This window comes from Propithecus coquereli, unplaced genomic scaffold (assembly GCF_000956105.1).
Source record: "Propithecus coquereli isolate 6110/MARCELLA unplaced genomic scaffold, Pcoq_1.0 Scaffold160, whole genome shotgun sequence".
In the NCBI taxonomy this organism is placed as follows: Eukaryota; Metazoa; Chordata; class Mammalia; order Primates; family Indriidae; genus Propithecus; species Propithecus coquereli.
Genome location: NW_012140525.1, coordinates 2,858,350 through 2,860,382, shown reverse-complemented (window position 1 = coordinate 2,860,382; position 2,033 = coordinate 2,858,350). Strand labels below are relative to the sequence as shown.

The window sequence follows — 2,033 nt, the reverse complement described above, 5'->3', positions numbered from 1 at the left end:
AAGGCCAATTTCACTGGAGGTAAGTGATATCTCATTGTGGTTTTGATTTGCATTTCCCTGATGATTAGAGATGTTGAGCATTTTTTCATATGTTTCTTGGCCATTATTCTGTCTTTTTTTTTGAAAAATTTCAGTTCATGTCCTTTGCCCACTTTTTGATAGGGTTGTTTGATTTTTTCTTGCTGATTTTCCTGAGTTCTAAATAGATTCCAGCTATCAGTCCTTTATCAGATGTGTAGCATGAGAATATTTTCTCCCATTCTGTAGGTTGTCTGTTTGCTTTCGTGACAGTTTCTTTGGCTGTGCAGAAGCTTTTTAATTTGATCAGGTCCCATTTATTTATTTTTGTTGTTGCTGTGATTGCCTTAATTTTCTATTTAATGGAATCATCATTCATTCAGTTCCCCAAACTGGGAGTATGGATATAATCTTAGATTTCTCTGTATTTTGTACTAGGCACATCAAATTAATAAACTTTACCCTTTTATCCAAATTAAATATTTCCCAAATATTCTATCATTTTTATCTCTAACTACCACTACTAAATTCTAATTACTTTTCTTTTTCTCCAGTTCTTCCCCTTAGTTTCATTCTCCACACTATCTTCAAAGTACTCTATGTAAAATGCAATTTTATCACTTTTGTTCCTGAGCTTTAAGATTTTCAATGGTTCCCAGGTGTGTACACAGGGTAACACTATTCACGTTAACACGGCAACACAAGGCTGTCCATAATCAGACCCTTACCTAGCTAAAATCTCCTTGTCTCATTCACCGTCATGCTATTCCTGTCGTAACAAATTTCTTGACAAGACATTTCATACAATTTTGCCTCTACTTTCACTGCTCACTTTTCCTATTAGGGCCTTGACCACAAACTGCTTGCAATTTGAGAAACCAATTATCTTCCTAATCCAGTTCAAGTCATACCACCTACAGCACTTTTCAAATCATCTTAGATAGAAGTTATCATTTTCCTCGCTTTGTTACCTGATCAGCCTGTACAAGCTCCTCATGACTTAAAATTTTGTGTTAGCATCTTGGAATAAAAATGGAAAATAATGGCCAATTATTGTTACTATGATAAAAATTAATATTAAGTAGATTTCATATATTGAGAAAGAACATATGAATAATAAATGTCAATTCTATTTAGAATAATAATAAACTTACGTACTGAAATTCTAAAAGTTATTATGCTCCTGTATTGATGACACTGATGTTTTCTCATAGTCAAATGGGCCGATATAAAAGTAAATAGTCAATAAATTCCTTTAACCAATGAATCAACATTATAACTAAATATGTGTTATAAGTAAGAATTTCTTATATTTATGAATTTTCCATGTGTGTTAAGTAAATACCTTATTTTAAGTTAAAGTTAAACTCAATGTGATATCTATTTACTTTATGCAAATAAACTAGTTAAAAGAGAGAATTAAGTATACACATAAATTTTGACAATGTATCAGTTTTGCCCTCTGCATTTGCTACCATGAAACACAGAATAAATCATTCACTTCAATATTCTAAAATTTTCCCCAAATCACTTCTCTTATGTATTAAATGAATAATGATTTTGAATAACATATACATACCGAATGATGGCCATGGTGAGTGGTACGCCAGAAAAGCCAGAAAATATAATTACAGAAGAGACAAAAGCAATGAACAAAGGTAATTTATAGCATTTTGCATCACATTTCCCAGGTCTGGCATCAATAAATTCACCTTCTCCATCTGCAATTATTAATCCCTCTTTAATGCAAGAACAATTGTAGTACACCTATGAATATTGGAGAAACAATCTTTCAAAAATATAGTCATGAAACAAAAACTCACATAATGAAAATTAAATCAATAACCATAGGGAGACTGGCCAGTTTTATTAATAAATATCTTTACATTAAGCTTTGCAATTTATTTAGAAATCAAACATTAATGATAAATCCAAGATATTTTGCCTGACATACCCCCATAATATGCTGAAATAAAAATTTTTTTAAAAATTACAGTACTTTTGCCAACATAATA

At 31.0% G+C, this 2,033-nt stretch overlaps 1 protein-coding gene across 1 annotated transcript in view; it reads right to left on the bottom strand.

The window, feature by feature from the left end:
* SLCO6A1 (solute carrier organic anion transporter family, member 6A1) overlaps positions 1-2,033 on the bottom strand; it is a 160,214-nt gene that overhangs the window by 34,479 nt on the left and 123,702 nt on the right. Inside the window, exon 10 of the mRNA XM_012641056.1 lies at positions 1,598-1,785. Coding sequence (XP_012496510.1) covers positions 1,598-1,785 — 188 coding nt within the window. The remainder of the gene's footprint in view (positions 1-1,597; positions 1,786-2,033) is intronic.